At 47.9% G+C, this 22,212-nt stretch overlaps 1 protein-coding gene across 3 annotated transcripts; it reads right to left on the bottom strand.

Annotated features, from left to right (window-relative positions):
• Positions 1-18,428, bottom strand: LOC117656593 (class I histocompatibility antigen, F10 alpha chain-like). Of its 3 annotated transcripts, XM_087884539.1 has the most exons (9): positions 18,106-18,428; positions 14,276-14,551; positions 9,138-9,413; positions 5,947-6,228; positions 3,793-3,894; positions 3,249-3,281; positions 2,324-2,356; positions 1,089-1,122; positions 1-824 (listed from the first exon to the last, which is right to left on the bottom strand). In XM_087884539.1, exons 1-8 carry the CDS (start codon positions 18,401-18,403, stop codon positions 1,103-1,105), a joined length of 1,320 nt encoding a protein of 439 aa, XP_087740665.1. In that variant the 5' UTR covers positions 18,404-18,428; the 3' UTR covers positions 1-824; positions 1,089-1,102. The 3 variants fall into 3 exon arrangements, with proteins under 3 accessions (XP_087740665.1, XP_087740666.1, XP_087740667.1); XM_087884540.1 differs by lacking the exons at positions 1-824; positions 1,089-1,122 and adding an exon at positions 1,196-1,216 and having other exon boundaries at positions 18,106-18,282; XM_087884541.1 differs by lacking the exons at positions 1-824; positions 1,089-1,122; positions 2,324-2,356 and having other exon boundaries at positions 3,241-3,281; positions 18,106-18,282.
• Positions 18,429-22,212: the final 3,784 nt, after the last annotated feature.

Here is a 22,212-nt window from a genome sequence, read left to right as displayed (position 1 = left end):
TAAGAGGAAAAGAAATCATTTATTTTCAGCAAACAATTTTGGCAAACTTACAAAATATGTCCCATTGTTAAGGAGGTAGCAGCCTGACTGCAATTGATCTCCTGTTCCATTTTTCTAAATCATGAAAATCCATAAATGGCAAGCTATTAAAAATCAGTGTTGATTGTTACAATGGTATATTATTTGTCAAACTTTGTGTTATCAAATATATGGTCAAATAACTGCAATAATCAATTAAAAATGCATCAACTATTTTAATGAAAAAAATCTCAAAATGCACACTTCTCTTAGTAATAGTTTCATTGAATATTACATTAAACAGATAAAACTAACACAAGGAAACAAGAAAAAGAAACTCCCACCTTTATCTGCAACAAGCGTAATGAAAATTAACAACTTATCAGTGTTTCTTAAAGTAAAACCAATGAACTCTTCATCCTATTCCTCATTCTCCATTCTCTATAAACCCATCTCTAAAACTTCATCTTTAACCTCTAATCTCCATCCACTAAAATTAATCAGCAAAAGCCCATTAAGCCCATTGTTATGCAAGCTAACTATTATAAACTATTATCTATGAAATCCAATTTGAAATCTTTTGATCTCACAATTAGTAACACATAACGTATTATTTTCTCCATATATCTTCAATCATAATAGAAAAGGATTACTGATTCAATGATAAAAGCGGTGATGAAAGACCCAGAATCTATCCTGGTTCCAGCATGCAGGAAGGGCCTGAAGGGCTCCAGCTAAGAGTCCGGCCTAATTCAGAAGAAGGCTGATCCCTCCTCATTCCTCTATCTTTATTCTGGGGGTGTCCACTGCAAAGAGGAGGGAGAAAGTATCCAAGGGTTAGTTGGATCAAGACAGTGGGAGCCTGAGAAGTGCCACAGGATCAGAGTTTGGGAGTAGGAAGACCCCTTCCCTGAGCCCTCTCCCCCAAATTCCTTCCCTTCCAGTGTGAGATGAATAGGAGAGAGAAGAGGGATTTCCAAAGCATCTTCACCCTCACTTGATCCTTGGACCCCAAAGCCCCCCCCCCTCCCTCCCTCTCCCCCCATACGCCCCCCCTCCAGTCCACTCACCTGCAAGGGGGCTACTAAACAGTCTGGATGCTCCCTGGATTGGAGAAAAAGACACAGAATGAATCAATGTCTTGTCCTGTGAGGAGGACAAATCTCTCTCTTCACCATTAAACCTCTTCAGCTTCAAACTTCTCACAAAGACATAAAGATTTTATTAATTTATTAATTAAACTTCCATCCCAAATATCTCATTAAGGTGACTCTAGGCAGCTCACAGTAAAATTCAATAAAATGCCACGTAGAATATTTAAAACAATAAATAAAAACCAGATTCCCCCATCAGATCATGTTGCCATTGCTCCGACAAGAAGATTATGTCCACTGGGTGACTGCTGTCTCGAGTCGGATCCAGGATGATCTGGGAGAGACCCACGGATGCCATGGAGGCCATGAACTCCTGGGGGCCAAACCCAGGGAGGGCAGATTGAAGTCTCCCAGGACCAGAATCCTGGGCAAGTCCAAGTCCATGCCAACCTGAGGTGGCCCCCAGCAACTGAGGCAGGGAGGTGGCCATGCAGCAGGGAGGCTGGTAAGGTAGCAACAAGCCCAACTGGTCCAGTGAGCCCAGCTTCAGAAACAGGGAGTCACAACCAGAATTGTGACATGGGAGCATCCTGAGTGCCAGAAGAGATTCTCAGATGACCACTATAACCCCACCAATCTTGCCTGGGATCTTGGTTGGGGCCAAACCCTAAACCCACCTGGGCATATCTCTGAAAGAGGGAATTCCCCCCCCCCACCCTTCCACAGTCAGTCAGGTCTCAGCTATGCCACCAGAAGAGTCTCTAACCACTAGGGATCATGGCATCGCTAGTGGTTACCCTATTTCCCCTCAAAGAATTGAGGGCAATTTCCTCCAATGGGAGCCAAGGCTTCACCATGCAGTCTGTGGGCTGCCTCCCCTGCCTGAATCCAACAGGGAGAGTTTCCCTTCTCCTCTGCAGGATGAACCAGTGCAAGGAAAGTGAATTTTGTGACAGCCGGCCGGCTTTCATGCCTAAGGCAGGACTAGAACTCACCGTCAACCCAGTTAGACTCACTTGGTGCCCTCAACACTAAACCAAACTGACTCTTTTATTTCACTAGAACTGGACATAGAGGGAACACAGAGAGGATGAATTGGGGGGGGTTTAAAAAGGGGGGCCTCTCCCTCTTTTCATCCCCACATCCACTCAAAGTCTTGCAAAGGGACAGAATGGCTCTTGTAGGAGCAGCAGCAGCTCCCTCTGACTTACCCTGGCCTGAACTGTTGGATCCTTTGTCACTTGCTGGAAAAGAAAGAAAGAAAAAGAGGGTGAGAAAGTTGCTCTCTTGGCTTATAGGTGGAGAAGCTCAACTTTTTCTGGCTCCAGCTCCCTCCCTCCCTCCCTCCCTCCCTCCCTCCCTCTCTCTCGCACACAATCAAAGACTCACAAACACATGGAGAGAGTTTGGATCAAACAGCTTTGGCTAAAAGGCATCGGAAAGAATTCTTAAAATGTATGTGTGGATCGCACAAAGCCAGAAGGCAGGGCTGACTTAAAAAGATGCAGATGGATCCAAAGTTTCTTTTTCTTATCAGTTCGTACTTAGTGAGCCTTGTGATGGGAGACCAAGAGGAGATCAGGCGGCATCCCCCAAAGCTCCTTCTCTCTCAAAATGCCCCCCTTTAACCCCTAATTTTATGGAGCTTCTGACTCTCCTTTGGCCAAGCCTTCCCTTGCTGCCTACTTGGGAAGCAGAGCATGTTCTCAGTCAGGTCTTCTCATCGTCTTGAAGGTTCCTTCTCCCAGATGTTTCTCCTGGAGGACTCCACTCCCACTAACACCCTAGCTCAGGGGTGGGTTCCTACCAGTTCGCTCCCGATCTTGTGAACTGATAGTAGCGGTGGTGGGAGGCTCCGCCCACCCGCCATCATGGACACTCTGCGCATGCGCAGAAGCACTGCACGCACGCAGAAGTGCTGCACACGCTCCCAATGCAAACCATTAGCAAAGGTAAGTGGAACCCACCCCTGGCCTAGCTTTAATGAAAAGGGGGCCCATCTTCCCCAGCCTGGATCTTCGAAGGAAGAGGAAGAAAGCACACACAAACATACATGCACCCACCCCTCTCAATTAATGGTGCCTCTGGTCCCTGCTCTAAATCGGAGATTACATGTAAAGAGGACAAATCACTCACTTGGCGTTGCTTTGTAGCCATCCTGACGTCTCTCTGCAAGGATAAAAATCAGTGAAAGCTCAAAAGAAGCCACCAGAGATCATCCAAACTCCCCCTCCTTAGGAGAAAGAACCCCAGGAGATACTTCACAGTCACTTTGTCCCATGAACAAAGACAGAAAGACCTTCAAAATACAAATGTATCTCCTGATTTGCCCCAAGAGAGACCTGCTGCCTCTGAGATGGATGGAGGGGAATTGGGGGAAGCAGCAGCAGCAGCTGGGAGGGGAGGAAGGTTTCCATGGAAATCCTTCTCTGCGGATCTTTGATCAAAGCCTTTGAGAGGGACAGATGCCTCTTCCCAACTCAGAAGAAGACATGATTGACCCAACCTCAAACTCAGCTGAATCGAGACTGGAGTCCCAGCAAGAGGCTGAGATCTCAGATGCTCCCCAAGAGGGCTGGGAAAACAGGGCTTCTGAAGCTGATAAGGTTCCCAAAGGGAGAGACTTGGGGGGAATCTCCCCATCTTCCTTCCATCATCCTCTCCCCCAAAAGATACTTACTGAGGAATACCAGGAGGATCCCAGCAATCACACCCACCAGGACAAGAGCAGCCACAACGCAGCCAATGATGAGCCCCAGGTTGGATTTTGAATCTGTTGGTTCTGAATTGGGAGAAAGAGCAGATCATTGACGGAGAACCCCAAACAATCCTCCCAATCAGGGAAGAGACCTAAAGAAGTGAATGCTGGAAATACCCCAAATTAAAAACTCCATGGGCTCATTTTTGTTTCCTTCTCAAGGTAACTGGAAGGCGCCTTGCTAACTGTTGTTAGAGGACGTGTCCTCATGACGCTGCCTCCTTCTCACCCCAGCCCAGCATGAAGGCAACTGAATTCATCTTTGGCTTTTCCACTCAAAAACAGCCGTTTGCCACCTTGTGACTCATAGCAGCTTACAAAACAAAAAATTCAACAACGCAATAATGTAAACAAAATTTGTTAAAACAAAAACATTTTTGTTGTTTTTATAGGCTGCTCGAATAAGCCATGACTCTGAGTGGAAATGGGCAGCTCTGTATGCTTTTTTCTTCAGTTTGAGTGTTTGCATTTTATTATTTAAAGTAAAATAGTTCATATCTCCTAGACTTTTTTTTTAAATATACACTTTCATTTTCCTTGGCCAGTCCAGGAATAACAAAAAATTATAATTTGTGCTTCCAGAACTTCAGCATGAAAAATGGAATATGGTGATATCCGACTTCTGGATGGTCCCACAAATGGCAGAAATAGAATAACGGAGTCACAGAGTTGGAAGGGACCTTGGAGGTCTTCCAGTCCAACCCCCTGCTCATTCCAGAGGCCCCAGACAAGTGGCTCTCCAGTCTCTTCTGAAACGTTTCTGGTGATGGAGGATCCACAACTTCTGAAGGAAAGCCATTCCACTGATTAATTGTTCTCCCTGTCAGGAAATTTCTCCTCAGTTCTAGGTTGCTTTTCTCCTTGTTTAGTTTCCACCCACTGCTTCTTGTCCTGCCCTCAGGTGCTTTGGAGAATAGCTTGACTCCCTCTTCTTTGGGGCAGCCCCTGAGATATTGGAACCTATCATGTCTCCCCTAGTCCTTCTTTTCATTAAACTAGAAATGCCCAATTCCTGCAACTGCTCTTCATATATTTTAGTCTCCATCTTTCTTGCTCTTCTCTGCACTCTTTCCAGAGTCTCCACATCTTTTCTATATTGTGGCAACCAAAACTGGATGAAGAATTCCAAGTATGGTCTTAGCAAAGCATCATAAATTGGTATTGCTTGGGGGAGGGGGGACAGGTTTGAGGAGGGAACTTCAAATTTAAATTTCTCTTGCACAAAATTCAGGATTCCCATTGAATAGCAATCATGCCACTTGTGAATTGATGCTTGCTACAAACAACCAGAAAAATAAAACAAATATTTTATTTTCCCTGGGATATCAGCATAACAATTACATTTGAATATTTCTTGTATCGTAGTGACAATCATCAATAAAAAAATTAGAATTTGAATTTTGCAAATTTGGACGTCCAGTGTAAAAAACATTAGGGACGCTTATGAGAGAGGGATCTTTTCCTTGGGTTTTATGCTGAGCCTCGGGAATTCATGTATCGTATCATAAAATAATGTGCAACTTCTTTCTTAGAGCAGCAACACAGTGACCTTTTGACCTTTAAAGCAGGAAATCCTGTTAGTCTCTAATGAGAAAAAACTCAGACTTTGGTACTTTCTTTTCTGACTCCTGAAGCATCAGCCCAGCTACTCTCTGCATTTCCTGAACTCAGCTGCAGTTCATCCGGTTTAATCAGAATTTGCCTTCAGAAAAGGGGCTGCCAGACTCCTCCTGATTCTTCTACTTTAGGTATTGTAAACAAAAGGAAATCTCTTTCTGGTGCTCAGCATAACTGCTGCTTTTCTGCTGGGGGAAAGAAACAGGGAAGGCCTCAGAGAGGATCTAAGGGCATTTCATCAGGATCGGCCAAGTATTGTGATGGGATTCTGTAGTTTCCATCACCTGAAGCCAGTTCTGTGGTCTGGTCCCTGCAGCTTCACCAACCTCAAACACTGGAAAAACCAATGGTTTAAAACTCAGGTATATTCACACCTGGACACAATTGGGGTCAGATTTCTCTCCCACAACCCTCCAGGCTGCCAAAGAGCCCAGCCTTCCCCTCCCTGCAGCCTCTCACCCTTCAGTTCCAAGTCCAGAGGCTCCTGCAGGCTGTCATGATCCACGTGGCATCGATAGCGGTCTCTCTCTTTGGGATCGATCTTGACACTGATCCAGTAGTGGTAGGTCCCATCCGCATTGGGGGCCACAGGCTCATGGAGGGTGTCCTGTAGCCAGACCTCCCCGTCCCTCGTCCAGGAGGCATCGATCTCCCTGGGGTAGAAGCCATGGACTTGACAGATGTGCGTCTCCATCCCATCCTCCACCTCTGTCCTGCTGCTCACCGTCACCTTTGGGGTCTCTGCAGAAACGGCACCCCCAGAATTAACTCTGAGCCCCTCCAGAGCCTGGAAGGTGGATGAGAAACTTGCACATTTACAAGTTTTATTGGTCCCCCCCCCATTTCCCCACATCTTTTTTGAACAGAGTATTGGCCGTTTCTTGTCTTATACAATTAATTAAATTCAAATATATTTTACTCAATTACAATTCTTGCCAAAATCTTCCCCCCCCCCACTTTTTTTATCATATCTCACTATTTCTATGTTTACTTACATACACAATATCTTCATTTGGCCTTACATTCTAATTTTACTATTTATTCATGTTTATTCCCTTTTATTCTTTAACAATTCATTTTTATCTTAATATATTTGTATTTGTTCGGGGTTGCCTTTCTTCCATTTCCTCTTTTTTACTGTACAGCAATCTTTCTCCTCCAACCTACCATCTCCCTCTTTTCTTTCTTTCCTACTTTCTCTCCTCCTCCTCCTCTTCTCTTATCTACTTCCCCTCCCCTTCTCCTTCTCCTCCTCTCTTCCCCTCTCTCCTCCTCTAATTTCCCTTCCCTTCCTTCCGTGGATGAGAAACTTAGAGGGGCAGGAAATCTCCCATCACTTAGTTTTAACCCAAAGATTTAAATTCCACACTTGCAGCGTCTCCAAGAGTTTCAGGAAATGCTCCAAATCTGGAAAACGCTCAACCACAAGAACTCCTGATTTTGAGTCCTTCCCAGGCAGAGGTGGGTTTCAGCAGGTTCTGAGCAGTTTTGGAGAACCGGTAGCGGAAATTTTGAGTAATTCAGAGAACCGGTAGTAAAAATTCTGACTGGCCCTGCCCCCACCTGTTCTCTGCCTCCCAAGTCCCAGCTGATTGGGAGGAAATGGGGATTTTGCAGTAACCTTCCCCTGGAATGGGGTGGGAATGGAGATTTTACAGTATCCTTCCCCTGCCACACCCACCAAGCCACACCCACAGAACTGGTAGTAAAAATTTTTGAAACCCACCACTGTTCCCGGGGACTCAACCTGAAAAACCTCCAGAAGCAAATTGAAGGTCCAAGAAAATTCCTCTCTGATTGCTTTGAACTCTGACTGATCTTGGGCTGCTCCCTTCAGGGGAGGGATAGCGCAGATGCTCTTTTAAGTTCCCTTAAAGACGACAACAACATAGAAGTTTCTCCCTACTTTTTGCATCCTCTTCTGCTCCCCTGAACCTGAGGCTCCTCCAAGCCTCTTTCCAAGGGAAGAGAGATCAAAGGAAATCTCACACAGATCAATTTGGAAAAGAGATTTTGTCTCTGAAAGCAGGGGGGGGGGGAGGAGAGAGAGATTGATGCCAATGGAAGAGAGGGAAGGTCCTCCCCAGGCTGGGATGGGCGGTTGGCAATCATCAGTGTGGGGGGGGGGGTGAATGGATTCCCCCATTGATCCTAATTTCATCCAACTGATCCTGGAGGGATTAAGGACCCCAGGGGGGAATCGGTAGACCTAGGGGAGAGGAATGGTCTGTATCAATGATGGTTAACCTTTTTGGTGCCCCCGTGACAGACCCCCAAAATGCAATGTGAGTGCTCCCCGCGTATGGGCCCTGGGCCCCGTTTTGGCTTCCGGGTTGGTGCAGGAGGCTTTTCAGGCCCAAAATGGGGCGGGGGGGGGGAGGCAGCTAGGACTCGATGAGGGAGAAACTGTGGAGTGTCAAGTTTCTGAAAGATGCCCTAATTAATTCATGAGCCATGATCCAAACTTCAAAGGCAATATAGTGATTTATTGGGAGCACCATTCCGGCAATACTCGGATGCAGTCAGGACTGATCCCACGTCGATTTATGTTCCCCTATGACCCTGTCTCTCCCCTCCCCCCTGGCCATGTCATAATCACATTCTCCAATTAACCACTTTGGCTGGCTGTGAAATCCAACACCCTCCTTCTGATTGTGGTCAGAAAAATGTATGGAATTCACTTCAGTTCTCCCTCCCTCCTGCTCATGGCAACTTGAAAGCTTTGCATGTTGACATGGAGATCACATCCCAGCTTTCTCCTGCCTTCCTGCCTTCTCCAATCTTTGCAGTTTCTCCCCCATCGCGTCCTAGCTTTCTCCTGCCTTCCTGCCACGGAGAGGCACCTGCAGAGGGTGGAATCTGCAGAAATCAGGGAAGGCCCGCCCCCGTGCACATACGTGGCAGAGACCCAAAGACCAACTGGCAGGTGGGAGGTGCACGCATGTGCTTTGGAGCTGGGCTGGGGCGACGGCTGGCATGCCCACAGAAAGGGCTCTGCGTGCCACCTGTAACACGCGTGTCATAGGTTCGCCATCATGGGTCTATATGGTAAACTAATAAAAAATTCTAGGAAACGATTATAATGTGAGGTTTGACAGAAACTTTGCTCCCCCCACCGTCCTGGAAAGAAAAGAAAAGAACCCCTCATCCATGGCCTTCTTTGCCCAAGTGGGGGCACTGATAATGTCTTATTAATGGTAGAAGTGGAGCCCTCTAGCGGTGGGGGTGGGAGATGCGCCATCAGGTGCAAGGCAGTGAGGGAACCCCCTATGGGGATGTGGGGAGAAGCAGAGTTAATGGGGGGAAATTAAAGGTGCCCACCACACTTGACTACAGTTTGGCTAGTGGAGGTTTCACTGAATAGCCCCAAATGGTGGCCTCATTGTGGGCAGTGAACAGGACACCACTAAGTGATTGTCCTGCCTGATCCACCCAGACAGCTGCCAGGCAGAGGCTGCATTTCCTGGTCCATTGAATGGCTGCCTGGCAATGAGAACCAAACAGGGCTTCCCATGTCTTGGAGAGAGGCTGAAAGGGGAAGGATTCCTACCAGGGCAAACAAGCTCCAGACCAGGGACCCAAAGGGGCTGAATGTGTACAAGAGATCCAGCCATAAAGGAGGAAAGTCCAGTCTGCATTCAGATGCTCACCTCTCCTCAGCAGCGTCTCATTCCCATAGGACAAGTACTTCTCCAGCCACTCAATGCAGACTTCCTCCAGGTAGGTCTTCTGTCCCTGATTCAATCCTGGAATAGCATCCCATTTCCTCTGGGTGATCTGGGCCTGGGGATCGGGAGCCACCCAGGTGGGGGTCTCCTTGTCAAAGGTGAGGAAGGTCCTCCCATCGTAGCCATGCTGGTTAAACCCTCCTTTGCTCCCGTCTCTCCGGAGCTCACAGCCATACATCCACTGTATTATGTGAAGTCCTGAAATAGGGACAAGATGATGGTTTGGGGAGTCCTCAAGATAAACAGAGATCTCCCTCCCTGCAGGGACTTTTGACACTGGAGGGAGGCACTGATTCCCCCATTTCCTCCCTAACAATCAAGGGAAAGAAAGCCTCCATCACTAACCACCCTCTCCCCTCCCTCAACCCGCCTCCCTACATTTTCCCTCCTAGGATGGAGCTCCTAAACCTCCCCAGGAAAAAGCAAAGCTGGAAAAGCCAGCAGAGGATCCCAAGGGAGACCGAGAAAAGAAGGAGTCACAGAAGAAACGGAGGGATGGAAATCCCTTCCATCTTTCCTTCTACCATTTCTCTGTTGGGGAGACTCGGGGAGGGGGGAGGGAAAGGAAGGGATGCCAGAGAGGGAACAGTTGCCTGAATCTGCGGCTGCAAAGAGGGACTGAGAATCCCATGGCCTCAAAGAGAATCTGATTCATCTACACAAAAGCTTGCAGGGATCTCTGTGACCATAAATCTTGGTCACGTATCTAGATCCGTTCCAGTCGGGCTTCAGGCCTGGGTACAGCACGGAAACGGCATTGGTCGCGTTGGTTGATGATCTCTGGAGGGCTCGGGACAGGGGTTGTTCCTCTGTCCTGGTCCTGTTAGACCTCTCAGCGGCTTTTGATACCATTGACCATGGTATCATGCTGCACCGGCTGGAAGGGTTGGGGGTGGGAGGCACCGTGTTGCGGTGGTTCTCCTCCTTTCTCTCTGACCGGTCGCAGTCTGTGTTGACAGGGGGGCAGAGATCGACCCCGAGGCACCTTATATGTGGGGTGCCACAGGGATCGGTTCTCTCGCCCCTTCTGTTCAACATTTATGTAAAGCCGCTGGGCGAGATCATCCGTGGTTTCGGGGTGAAGTACCATCTGTACGCTGACGACACCCAGCTGTACATCTCCACCCCGGACCACCCCAACGATGCCCTTGAAGTGATGTCCCAGTGCCTGGAGGCCGTACGGATCTGGATGGGGAGAAACGGGCTCAGGCTCAACCCATCCAAGACCGAGTGGCTGTGGTTTCCGACGTCCCGATATAGTCAGCTGGCGCCATCGCTGGCTATTGGGGGCGAATCATTGGCCCCCACGGAAAGGGCTCGTAACTTGGGCGTCCTCCTGGACTCACGGCTGTCTTTAGAAGAGCACTTGACGGCCGTGACCGGGAGGATTTTTCATCAGGTTCGCCTGATTCGCCAGTTGCGTCCCTTTCTAGATCGGGACTCGTTACGCACAGTCACTCATGCCCTCGTCACCTCTCGTCTGGACTATTGTAATGCTCTCTACATGGGGCTCCCCTTGAGGTGCACCCGGAGGCTCCAACTGGTGCAGAGTGCGGCCGCGCGGGTGGTTATGGGAGCAACATGGAGCTCCCATGTAACACCTCTCCTGCGCGAGCTGCACTGGCTCCCGGTGGTCTTCCGGGTGCGCTTCAAGGTTCTGGTTACCACCTTTAAAGCGCTCCATGGCTTAGGACCTGGTTACTTACGGGACCGCCTACTACCATCAACAGCCTCCCACCGACCAGTACGCTCCCACAGAGAGGGGCTCCTCCAGGTGCCGTCGGCCAAACAATGTCGGCTGTCGGCCCCTAGGGGGAGAGCCTTCTCTGTGGGGGCACCGACGATCTGGAATGAGCTCCCCCCAGAGATACGGAGGATTCCGGATCTGTGCACCTTCTGCCGCGAGTTGAAGACGCTTTTATTTCATCAAACTGGCCTCGCCTAAATCTTCTCCCTTTTAAGTGTAAATTTTAAATTTTTTAATGTATTTTAAAATATGGGTATCTTAAATTATGGGTATTAATTCAGCCAAATTTATTTAATTCATTTTATTCGATTTTAAATTTTGTATATCTATGTGTTTTATTTCATGGCTGTGCACCGCCCTGAGTCCTTCGGGAGTAGGGCGGTATAGAAATTCAATAAAATAAATAAATAAATAAATTGGTCTACCTTCAAAAATAGCACCAAGTCACAAAGGCTGGTTCCCACTTTGGGCTAACCAGAAACAAACCATGGTTTAGTGCAATGTGGGAATGAAGCCTCGAAGGGCCACAAAGAAATCTTTTCCTTAGCAACAGCAGCCAGTGGCTCAGTCTCATCTGGAGACCCAAAGGGTTATTAACCTTTGAAATGAAGTTTGAAGTTCACAGTCTCTACAAGGCCCTGGAGAAGATATTTCAACTTCAAGTGAACAGATTCTTGGATTTAAACGAAAACTGAATGTTTGAAAAAACCAAAAGGAAATCTTGAAATGTTTCTACTCCTGTCTGGGCTTGAGAGGGAGGAAGGATGCCAGGAATTCTCAAATCTAAGGGAAAACCTCCTGTAAGTACAGTTGAACTAAACCGACCAGTCCTTTCCCTCCCTTTCCACACCCAGGAATGATGGGTGAAGGATCCTTTCTCTGCATCTTCTGCTCAGCCAGAAAACTTCCCTTTGGAGGAAGAGGAAGAACCTCGTGAGCTGCAATCTGATCCTGCTCTCGAGAGGAGATTCCCTGATCTCCCCATGGGAAAAATAGTTGTGGATTTCTGCCCAAGATTAATCTCCTGCCATTCACAGGAAGGCCCTGAACATGTGGCAGCAGTTTTCAACTTCTGGGAACAAGCTCTGTCGTACTTCAGAAGCATCAAAAGCTAAGACAGAAATTGTCTTATTTCACTTGAAGATGAAATGTGTTCTTATCTCAAGTTGGGCACAGAACTGAATATTTGTGCAGTAAAAAGAAAGCACAGGGATCACGCTGAAAAGGCAAGTTTCATTTTTTTATTGTTCGTGTAAGAACACTATTAATGCACCTCAAAGGTCTATGCATGAAACAATTTCAGCCGATCTCTGAGCCTGGATCTTCAGGGGTTTCCTGAGGTCTGAAAAATAGTTCAAGGGTTCCTTCAGGGCCAAAAGATTAAGAAAAGCTGCTTTAGAGGGGCTAAAATGTAGTAATATTTAGAACCCCTGTGAAGAATATCAGAAGCCACTTCTTTATGTCTTTTTTCTTTATTTTCTTCAATTGTTTTCTTTTCTTGTACTTTTTAAATTTTTCTTTGCTTTCTTTATCACCTTTTCTTTATGTTACCTTCTATTAGTTTTTATCTTTTGTTTAAAAGGTTTAATACAAATGATATTAAAAAATTGAAAAGACCAACAGGATGTCAGCGATCATTAAAATGGTATTGAAAACACAGGCTAATATCACAAAGCCTTAGAGCAAACGGGCCTGGTGGCTCAGCAGACTGATAGCATTGTGATTAACACCAGCTGTCTGCAATTACTGCTAGTTCGAATCTCACCAGGCTCAAGGTTGACTCAGCCTTCCATCCTTTCTAAGGTAGGTAAATTGAGGACCCAGTTTGTGGGGGCAATAAGCTGACTTTGTATAAATATACAAAAGTATGAAGGCTATTGCTTAACGCATTGTAAGCCGCCCTGAGTCTCCGGAGAAGGGCGGCATATAAATCCAATAAAAAAATAAAAATAAAAATCAAGGGTGCAGCCACATCAGGAATATTGTGTGCAGTTTCTGGTCACCAGACCTCCAAAAGGAGAGGAGGGAGCCCGAGAAGGTCCAGAGGAGGCGACTCAGGCAATGGAAGAGTTGAAGCAGCCTCCCTTTGAGGAAAGGTTGGGACATTTGGGGCTGTTGAGCCTGGAAAGGAGGCTCCCCTCCACTCTGGCCGGTCTCCTTCCCCCTTCCTCCACCAGGGGGAGCCCTCTGGGTCCAGCTCTGCTCCCCTGGGAGGCCAGCAGGGGGCCTGGAGGGATCTGGGGAGACCCTCAGGGATCAGGGGCAGAACTGGCAGAGCTCTGGGGGTCACCTGTAGAGGGGGAGGGGCAAGGAAAGGGGGGAAGAATTGGGGGGGCTGCAGCTCCTTGGGATGAAAGGAGGGAAAATGGCTCCTGTTTGTGGAGAAGCTTTTCTTCAGCCAAAAGCAGCCTCTCTTTACACACACATTTCCTTGCAGACCCTCCCCAAATAAGGTTCCTTGGAGGTGAATCTTCTCCCCCAAAGATGGCAGAAGGGGGGGGGCTGCAGAAGAAAGAGTCTCCCTCCCTCCAGGGCAGCCCCACCAAGAGGGCCGTGCAGGAGTTCAGCCTGAGGGACCAAGGATGGGAAGCCATGAAGGCTCCGAGAGACTCTGGAAGGGCCCCAAATGGAGGTTTCTTTCTTTTCCGTCTCTTCCCCATGAAGATTGGGAGGATCCTGGCCCTGAGATCCCCCCCCCCACAAAAGCCCCCCGCCCCCCATTTGGTCCTCCCGGCCTCTCCTTCCAACTGGAGGGTGAGAAGAAGCTCCTGGCATTTGGGCCCCACTCGCCCCTCCAAAAAGGGGGAGAAGGAAAGGGATCTAGTCTCCCCAGGTGGATCTGCACTCGATCCCTCATTTCTCTGGGGTGGAAACAGACAGAAGGAGGAGGACCTGCTTCCCCCAGGATCTCTTTAGGATCCACCTGCCTGTTATTTTTTTTGGGGGGGGATCTGTGATTCCCTTCCTCCCCCACAGCAGGAGATCCACCAAGGCCAGATCCTCCATCTTTCATGGGGGGAGGGGAGATTTCGGTCTCTTTTTACCTCAGTTTATATCCATATCCATATCAACATTCAGAAAGACAGAAGGATAAATTTAAACATCTTTTTATTAACTGCAATTGGCAGAAAATGTCAGCTATGGAGGGAAGGAGAAACTTATATTGATTTTTTAAAAAAGAATAAACATATAAAAAAAGACTTTTTAAGAGGTGTGGAAGCAGCCTTTCCCTTTGAAGAGACCCATTTCTCCCCCCTCTGGTTCCTGGGGAGGGGATTATGGGGCCGGAGGAGCCACCTGACCCATCACTCACCTTCACTCTGATTGTAGCGACTCCTCAGAATCTCCAGGTTTCCTCTGACCGTCTCCTCAACATTCCATTGTTTCCGACTCTCTGTGTCCCAATACTGGGGATCCTCCTTCCCCACCTTCTCTATCCAGGAGACTCGAGGCTTCATCCTCCGGCTGTGGCTGTCGTAGTGAACAAAGACCTGACCATCCACGTACCCCACAATGACAAAGTAGGGCTGCCCCTGACTGGGCTCCGAGATGGAGGAATAGAAATACTTCAGGGAGTGGGAGGAGGCGCCTGGAAGGGAGCCAGAGGGGAAAAGTTAGGGGGCTTCAGCCAAGGACCCTGATCCCATGGAGGCTCCCATCTGAGGCTCTGGGGAGAAAGAAGGAAGAGGAGAGTTGGGGGGCAGAGGAGGAAGGAGGGAAGGAAGGAAGGGGGAGATGGTGGAAGAAGAGGCAGGAGATGGAAATGAGGGAGCGACTGAGGGGAAAAAAGGAGCTTCTGGAGGGCCTGAAGGGTTGGAGGGAAGGGAAGGTGGGGGGGGGGTGAGAGAGGAGGGGAGGGGAGGGTCCCCCAAACTTTACCTGCCCCAATTGTGCCCTCCCCCCTTCCAGCAAGGCCTCCCTCAAACCCCCTTCTGGGTTGCTCAGCCTCTGCCCCAAGGAAGCTGCAATGGCTGCACAGGTAAAAGGGGGGATTCCACCCTCCCAGAAGCTCAAAAGCAGCAGGAAACCCCCCCTGGTCCCCCCTCCTTTCCATTCACAGAACAAAAAAAAACCCCATCCTGACTTCACTGAAGGCCAACCTGGACTGTTAATAGGTGCAGATTTGAGGAAGGGTTTTATAAAATGGGGGAGGGGGAATCCGGGTGAGACCAGAGGCCATGGGATCCTTAGGGGGAAACCCAAATGGGGAAGGGCAAAGGGGGGAGGGAAGGAAGGAGCAATGAAGTGACTTAGCCCCCCAGATCTTCCTCCTCTTCCCTGTTCCCCCCCCTTCCTGGCTGGAAAATCCCCCCTCCCCTCCCAGAGTTCAGCCATCTGAGCAAGAATCGGATTTTGAACCCAGGACTCAGAGGGGCTCCTCCTCATTCCACAGAAAATCTCTGATTAAACCAAGATTTCTTCCTTTCAGCAACCCAATTAGGGCTCTCAAACTCTCCTTCAAGGACCTTTGCAATGCACCAGATTTCCTCTGAATCTCCCCCTTCACTTTCCCCAGAAGCTGCTCTGACCCTTCTCCTCCTCTGGGGCTGATCCTGCACTTGGTCAGCACAAAGAAAGGCGGAAATGCCCCTCAGCCACCTTGGAGGGGATTGTGATCCTGGCTACCCAACTCTTCACGTGATCAGTGTTACTGTCAATGTAAAGGCCTAAATTAAGAGTTTCTCAGACTCCGACACTTGGACTTCAACTCCCAGAATTCTCCTCACCCCCAGAAAACCATTGGCCCCTCCACCCTGGCCCCACCCCCTGCCCCCAAGGAGGAGGTTGGGAGCTTCTGCTGCCCTCGCCCATATTTCGGGGAGGGGGCTCAGCTGGGATCCTCTCCCTAAATTCAGTCTTTGTCTGGAGGGTCCTGTCATCTTTAAAGCCCCTCTGGGGAATCCAAGATAAAGATACAAAATTATGTCAGTTTCTATCATGCAAACTCCTGAATGAGGAGCATCAAAGTTTTTTCAGCCCTTCTTTGGAGGACACGCTCAATTCACAAGACAGAAAACTATGCTAAACTTTACTAACAATGACCAAAAAAAAATCACATTAAGTCAGTGTTTAGGTTTTACCGTCAAAATACAAACACCGAAGAGACTCTAAGGCTGCCCAATGAACAGAAAAACAACAGCTTGAAAGTGGATGAGATGAGAAGAATTAAAAGAAAATAAGATTAAACTGGAAAATCCCCAAGGCCCCTTGTTTGTGTCCATTCTGAAGTCTCTTCAGATCAGAAATTATTTCAGGGCGCCAAAGATTTTGAAGATCATTTTCAGGATCGTTCATGGGACTTATTTGGGCAGAACCTGGGTCTGCATACAAAAGGGCAGAACCTCCAAAGCCCAGAGAAATAAATGCAGGTAGTCCTTGACTTATGACCATAATTGAGCCCACATTTTTGTTGCTAAGTGAGCCATTTGTTATGTGAGTTTTTTGCTCCATTTTACAACTTTTCTTGCCACAGTTGTTAAATGAATCATTGCAGTTGTTAAATTAATAACCTGGTTAAGTGAATCTGGCTTCTCCATTGACTTTGATTGTCAGAACATTGCAAAAGGGGATCAGGTGATACGGGGACACTGCAACCGTAATAAACATGAACCAGTTGCCAAGCATCCAATTCTTGGTCACGTGACCATGAGGACGCTAAAATGGTCATAAGTGTGAAAAGTTTTCAATGACATTGAAACTTTGAACGGTCACTAAATGAACTGTTGTAAGTCGAGGACTACCTGTAGTCGTACTGCCCATTCCCTCCAGTATGGTCTCTCAGCCCTTCCCAGTCCAAGGCAAAGGCCTGGGCCTCCTCCTTCCTGCTCCTCCCCACAATCCCAGGAGCTTTTCAGAGCTTTTGGGGAGAGGGAGCCCCAGATCCACTTCCTGCTCTGGGGAGATTTCAGAATCCAAAGGGATCAGAGCTTTTCTCTAAGAGAAGGAGGGGGAATCAGACTCTCCGTGATCCAGAACCTGCTTCTTTCCCTTGTGGGGCTGAGCAATGAGGAAGTCTGAAGTCTGCCTGAGAGGAGGAATGTGTGAATGTAACACAGGTTGGGCATCCTCACAGCCACGAATCCTCTTCATGTCAGAAATGACACGTGTGCCTATAACACGGGTGTGCATAGGTTTGGCATCCTCACAATGGTGAATGTGCCTCCAGTCAGGAACGGCTGGTGAGTTTGGGCCTGTCTGTGTCCAAGCAAGCGATTCAATTCATGGTCACCCTCCAGAGGTTCTTCCCTTCTTCTGCCTCCAACCCAGCCTTTTTCATCCTTAAGATCCTGACAGCTTTTTTAATGCCTTCGGAAATGCTGCTCCCTTCAAACGGTCGTTTCTCAGAGCAAACAACTGGGAACACCCCAAGGCCCCTTCCTGATTCCTAAGGAACAATTGTACTTTTTAAATACTTTGGATTCTGCAAACTGACCCACGCTGAGCAATCCTGGAATGGAAGGAGGAGGATTTTGGGTGGTAAAATCCCTGCCTGGCTTAGAGAAAAGTTCCTGGGGATGTTGGGGTTTAGGATGGAGGAGAAAGTGAACGTCCTAAAGGCGGAAACATTATTGAAAGAGTGTTTCTCTCAAGGCTCTTCTCCTGCTGCATTCACAGGGCAGCCTTATCCCGACACTTCAATGGCACCAGCCTCGGCATCGGCCAATACACCGAACTGCTTCCAGGAACAAGCCGGGTCCTCCCAGCACCAGAAGCCACCAAGACCCACCAAGTCCCCCAAAAGGCAGGAGAGGCCACCCAGGCGGAGGGGTTGGGCGAAGGCAGCCAAGAGATTCGTGAATTATCCTGATCCTGTGCAAACACTGCTTTCCCACAACCTCCACTTTGAAATTGGGAAAGAACTGCGCTGGGGGGGGGGAACTGAGGTAGACTGGACTGACATCTGGAGGGGCCACCTTTATCCTGTTCCCAGAGGGGCCTCTCCTGAGTTGGGGGGGGTGGTGGATAGACAGCAGAATCCCATCCATCCCTTCTGAGAGTGGCGGGGGGGGGGGGAGCGGACTAGGAAGAGGACTGAATCAGAATTCTCTTTCTGGGAAGAAACTTTTGGGAGGGGAGAGAGAGAGAAGATTCCCAACAGTAGAAAAAGGGGCCAGAACGCCAGACGCCCCCAAAGGGACTCACCGGAGCAGCTCTCCATTAGGGCGACCATCACCCCCAGAAGGGACAGGAAGCGCAGAGCCATCCTGGCCGCCATCCTCAGCCTCCGCTCAGGGCTTCTGAAGTCGCAGGCAGAGAAAGACGCGCCCCGGGTCACCGACAAGGAACAACCCAGGGCAAGGCGGTGATTGGCCAAGCTCAACCAGTAGAAAAAAGATATCCCCGTGTTGTCATTGTTGCTAGGCAGATGTCCAGGCGCAACCGGCCAGAGAGGAGGGGAAAGGAAAGCGAAAGTTCCAGCAGGAAATCCCCTTCCAGGCATTCCGCCTCTTGGGGGAGGGGCAGAGCTGCGGGAGTCGGAAAAGAGAGGGGGGGTTCTCTAAGCCTTGGGGGAGGGGCGAGGGGGAGGGGATCAAAAAGGCCAGTGCAGTCCTGGGCTGCATCAACAGAAGGAGAACATACAGAGAACCCGAGAAATGATACTTCCGGTTTCTCCTGCACAAGTGAGGCCCCCCTTGAAATGCTGGATCCACTTCTGATCTCCACGATTCAAAAAAGATGCTGAGACCCTGGAAAGAATGCGGAGAGAAGCAACAAAGGTGATCAAGGAAGATTAAATGGTATGAGGAACCATTGAGAGAGAGAGAAAGAGATGCCCAGCCTATGGAACAGAAGAACTGGGGAGTGGGGTGTCAGGATAACTGTCTTCCAGCACTTGAGGGACTATCCCAGAGAAGAAGGGATTGACCTCTTCTCCAAAGCCCCAGAGGGCAGGACAAGAAGTCATTGGGTTGGAAGCTTGTTAAATAGAGATCCAATCTCTTTTATCTCCAGAAAGATAATTTTTTTTTAAATGAGAACAATTAATCAGTGGAATAAATTACATCTTGGAATTGTGAGTGCTCCCTCACTGGAAGTTTCCAAAAATAGACTGGAGAACAGTTAGGCTTGGATGGTATTAGGTCTCCTGCCTGGATCTGAGGGTTGGACTAGGAGACCTCTGGGGTCCTTTCCAGTCCTATGATTCCGTGTTTTAGGTCAGAAACTCCAAATGATCTTCGCTCTGGATAAAAATGCTCAAAGGCTTTTTTGCGGCATCTTCAAGGCGAAGATATTTCTTTCTATGGGAAAATGCCAAAGGTATCAAATACAGTATATAAATTCCCTGTTTCCTTTTCTTCTCTGGTGAAGCCATGAATCTTTAGGAAGCTTCAAACTCTTCTCTTTTCCCACAATAAACTTAGATGGCTGCTCTCTCCTTTGGCGGTTCTTCTGGAGACTCCTTGAACTAAAATAATAAATCCCTCTTCCGATTACAGTTGTTACTAAGATCCCCAAATTCAGCTGATTTTACATTTCCTATGATGAACAAAGTATGAGAAACTTCCAATGGTCTTTTCAGGGCTTGAATCATCTCCTTTCTTCTGCAGTCATTTTTCCACTGAGCATGTACAGAGTGGAAATTAGGCCCTGTCTGTGGAAAAGAGGAGGGGATAGCTTGATAGTTCAAGAATATAAAATATAGAACATAAAAGAATATAAATGTTTGAAGAACCTTTCAGATCCCAGAGTCTCAGCAAGGCCCTAAGAATTTCCGGAAACAGGGATTAGCTGGAGAATGGCGCCCCCTGCTGGCTCGAGGCTTTGCAGTTTCTCCTCTCAGCAAAGGGGGGAAAGAAAAACCATCCCATCAGAAGAAAAGTCTCAAATACTGTTTTAAGCACCAAGCCAGCCAGAAATTAATCAAATTACGTAGAAACAAGCCAGCTAAAGATGGAACTAATCAAATTAGCTGCTGGATTGTGTAAGCTCCCTTTCTCTTTGCCGGCTTCTTTGTGAGACAGGCAGGCAGACAAACCTGCGACAGGAGATTCCTGACAATGATAGAATAGGAAGGTTTTGCTCTCTTGTACTAAGTACAACAAATGTAATCTTGTACACAAAAAGACAAATGTAATTGACCAGAAGTGAATACTAATCCTGTGAAAGAATCCCATTGATTGCTTGTAAATAACAAACTTTATGTGTGAATATCTGAGCGGTATTTTACACAACATGCTAGATTTGGACCTCTATTCCAAGAGTCAGGCTCTCTATTTCTGCAGAAATAAACAGCTGACAGTTGCCTCCCTCGTTCCAGCCTGACTTCTTGGCCAGCCTTGCAGGGAAAACAGAACCCAACAGAGGCATCAGCTTACAGAGGGCAATTATGATTCTAAAGGCAAATGATTCTAGAGGGCAATCCACAAGTGGCAATTAATGCTTGCAGGTGTATCCAAGGGCTTCCAGAAGACATTTTCTGTTGTGTAGTTGCTGAGAAAGAAAGTTCTGATACCAAAAGAAAAGGCCTTGGCTAAGGAGATGAAAACCTGCTTCCTTAAACAGGACTTTCTGGATTTTCTTTGAAGACATTTCACTTCTCATCCAAGAAGCTTCTTCAGTTCTGACTGGATGAGGAGGAATGGAAGGATTTAAACTCCTTGCAGAGAGCTGGACATTTGCATTCTTCTACTGAGTTCTTAAGGTCACCTGGAGATTTATCTGTGTGTCATCAGGGTCACCTGAGTGGTGCAAGTGGGTGTGGAACCTTCTTGGAACTGTTGAAAGGACTGTGTTGTAGATTGGAGATAGATGATGTCATAACCCTCCTTCCGTTTTCTCCTTCCAAATCCTTCCATTCCCCACCATCCAGTCAGAGCTGAAGAAGCTTCTTAGGTGAGAAGCAAAACATCTTCAAAGAAAAAACAGAAAGTCCAGCTGCCTCTTGAAAAAGCACCTTTGGGACAACCATGACCCGGATGACTGAGAATCTCCATAGACATTATGCTTCCTTAAAGTTAAAAAAAAAGAGACCCAGCATCTCTAGTTAAAAGCACAAATATCCCCTTTTAAAGTGCTAGTAATGAAGCTTAAAATCCCAGGAAGCCCTGGCTGTAATTAATTGTAGTCCTATAGTATCAGTTTGATTTTCAGGTCATGGAATTAGCAATGTCCCCAGGAACCTCAACCAAAGTAAAGCCTTGCCTTCCAAGTGTGAGTGTGTGTTTATTTAAAAGAAGAGCATACAAAAGAGTTGTTTAGTTGGTCCACGGTCCAAGAGCCAGCTCAAGGTCATCAGCAGCTCCCAAAGTCTTGGTGCTCATTTGACTTTTGTGTATTGTATTTATGGTCTCCTGTTCTTCTACTGATATTTTTTTTATTGTGTTGGCCCAAACAGCTTGTGTGAGCTGGCCAGTCGTAGTTGTCTAATAAATAAACGCATTTCTAAAACTTTCGAATCAGTAGAAGACGCTAATTTTGAATCCTCACAAAACGCTTTAAAGCAGCCGTGTCCAACCTTTCGGCTTGCCTGGGCAGCATTGAATGAAAAGGAATTGTCTATTTCTTATTATAATATCAAAAGTTTTGCGGGGCCACATTACTAGTTTTCAAGGGTTGAATGTGGTCTATGAGCCGCAGATTGGGCACACCTGAAGTCTACATTTTAGGCTCTCAAAGAAGGCCAGCTCTTGAAGGCATCTGGGAGGCCCAAAAGGAATTGGGGTGAAAGTTCCAATGATTTTCACTCCTCCTTGTCCAGAAAGAACCGCTGTAACATGGGGACTTCTTTCCCATCAGTCAAGGGTCTCCCCACTCTTGGGCCATATTGGGCGCCTGAAGAGCCCAGAGAGGATCTCTCAGAAGAGGAGAAGCTGCCCTTCTGCAAGGGGACAGGATGGCTCTGGCCAGTCACTGAACTCCTGTCTCCCGAAGGGCCACTGGATGAGGCTCAGAGATCAGCCACTTGGCCAACAGCCTGAGGCAAAGGTGGATCTGAGGGAAAAACAGCCTCTGTTGCTGCCGCCACCAAGCCAAGACCAAATGGCCATTTTACAGAAGATCAGCTGGTGATGCTAAACCTCTGGACACAGGAACAAAATGGCTGCCTCCTTCCCAAAGGAGCACACAGGAGCCTCCCCAGTTCTTGCTCCTTCCAGGTTTTGCCTTGGTTCCTCCCAGTGGTGAAATCCGAACTTTGTTACTACTGGTTCTGTGGGCGTGGCTTGGTGGGCGTGGCAGGGGAAGGATACTGCAAAATCTCCATTCCCACCTCACTCTGGGGCCAGCCGGGGTGGTATTTACCGGTTCTCC

This window comes from Pantherophis guttatus, chromosome 2 (genome assembly GCF_059756535.1).
Source record: "Pantherophis guttatus breed Tessera chromosome 2, ASM5975653v1, whole genome shotgun sequence".
NCBI lineage: Eukaryota > Metazoa > Chordata > Lepidosauria > Squamata > Colubridae > Pantherophis > Pantherophis guttatus.
This window is presented reverse-complemented; position numbering and strand designations above follow the sequence as displayed.